Source organism: Orbicella faveolata, unplaced genomic scaffold (genome assembly GCF_042242905.1).
Source record: "Orbicella faveolata isolate gen_17 unplaced genomic scaffold, um_ofav_v1 contig_24, whole genome shotgun sequence".
Classification (NCBI taxonomy): Eukaryota; Metazoa; Cnidaria; class Anthozoa; order Scleractinia; family Merulinidae; genus Orbicella; species Orbicella faveolata.
Window position 1 is genome coordinate 26,395,664 of NW_028301552.1, and position 1,811 is coordinate 26,397,474.

At 37.4% G+C, this 1,811-nt stretch overlaps 1 protein-coding gene across 1 annotated transcript; it reads left to right on the forward strand.

Annotated features, from left to right (window-relative positions):
• Positions 1-805: 805 nt before the first annotated feature.
• Positions 806-1,535, forward strand: LOC149111086 (paired box protein 6 homolog). The gene is made up of 2 exons (XM_089292373.1): positions 806-827; positions 904-1,535. Exons 1-2 carry the CDS (start codon positions 806-808, stop codon positions 1,533-1,535), a joined length of 654 nt encoding a protein of 217 aa, XP_089148499.1.
• Positions 1,536-1,811: the final 276 nt, after the last annotated feature.

The following is a 1,811-nucleotide window of genomic DNA, read 5'->3' on the forward strand; positions in this document are numbered from 1 at the left end:
TCTTCAAATATTATTATATCCAACCATGTTCTCGGTATTTATCTCAAGATCCGAAGGCATCAACCAAGTTCCCGGGGAGATCACAAGATTGAGTCTCACCTTTGTGTTATCAATCGTGAGTTGAAATCTCTGAACGCTCTCACTAATATCAGGCTGTCTTATTGAATCTCATTAAAATTAATTTAAAAAATTATCCTGTGCTTCTTTTGCACTTCCAGAGCTCCCTAAAATAGAAGATCTAACATTCACTTGTGCACCTAAAACACAATAAACGTAAACTTCAATTGATTGATTCAGCCTTGCCATTCCTGCGTGGGATAAACCAACTGATTTAGAAATCATAAAATGTTCAAACTGATTTTTTGACAAATCATTTCTTATTTTATTCACAATAACATCAATATCTTCATTTGGGCTTTCATCTTAAAAATTTAACATCAGCATGTGCAAAATATCTTCTATGACCTTCATTTTGAAAGTATTTACTGTATTAGTTTGATGAAATCTTGAGTATGAAAAAGGACTTTTTAGACTTTCAGGATATTTAATTTCACAAGAGGATAAATCACAGTAGAAGTGATCTTCAATAGAAATCGTTTTTCCTAAACCATGAGTTTCTCTGTTCTTACAGTCAAGAGTGTTGAACCGTGGCCACCAGACTAAGTTTGTGACATCTTTTTGACAGGTTTTTGATTAGTTTGATGGCTTCCAGTTTAAGCGGGCCAATCAGATTTTCAGAGCAAGGAATTTTTGGTGGCAAATTTAGAATTTAAGCGACCATGAACTTTAAGTACAGACAGACATCATGGCTGCCGATCGAAACATGAGTGAGTTCCAGTTTGAAGTTGTCTCAAGTGTTGTGACTGTTTATTTCAACTACTTGTTTTCTCTTGTATTCAACAGCAAATGTCCAGCTTCACCTTAACCAAAGCAGCAGTTTTTATGATAACAGGCGGACTTTATCACTTTGTCATTGGGAGCGGGTATTGGATCTTTACCATGACGGCAACAGCAAGCGGGGAATCACCAGAGAAGTTCATGTGAGCCGCTCGTATGTGAATAATATTGTCAAGCGGTACAATGAAGCTAATACGTTGCTTAGAGCCCCAGAAGTGTGTTGTGGCCTGGAGAAAGTTGATCTTTTCGTTTCTGAATATATAGAAGCTCACCAACTCATAAAGCCTAGCATTTATGCCAGTGAGATCAGGCAAAGACTGCTTCTTGATGGAGTCCTTCATCCAACTGATCTCCCAAGCAGTTCACAAATAAACAAACTGTCGCAAAATGAGCACGCCATGATGAGAAAAAAAATATCAGTTATTCCGCGTGAATCTACCACGACTGAAGTAACCGACAGAACAGATGATTATCTGAATAAAATTTCAACCTTTCACTCAACTCAACTGCACTTTTGCGATGAAACTGGGGTGATCAAAACTTCGGGAAATAGAATTTATGGCAGTGCGCCTGTAGGCGTACCCACATTCAAAGTCCAACGCTACACGTCAAATGCGAATTACACAGTGGCTGGATAGTGGTAATTTTTACGACATTTTTGTTCACATTCTCTCAAAAAATCAGGTCAATTGATGTATACCATAGTATTTAAATTCTAAAGCAGCCACACCTACTTCACTGACCACACCCATTTCGAAGGTCCAGAATTAGGTGTATTCTTAAACACAATATCTCTGTTTTACTTTAGGCTAGAGACTTGAAATTTGCTATACTAGTTACTTGTTGTCAGAGCTATACGATGACCTACTATTATAGTGAAACTGTGTTTTGATCTTGAGTTGGACCTTCACTTT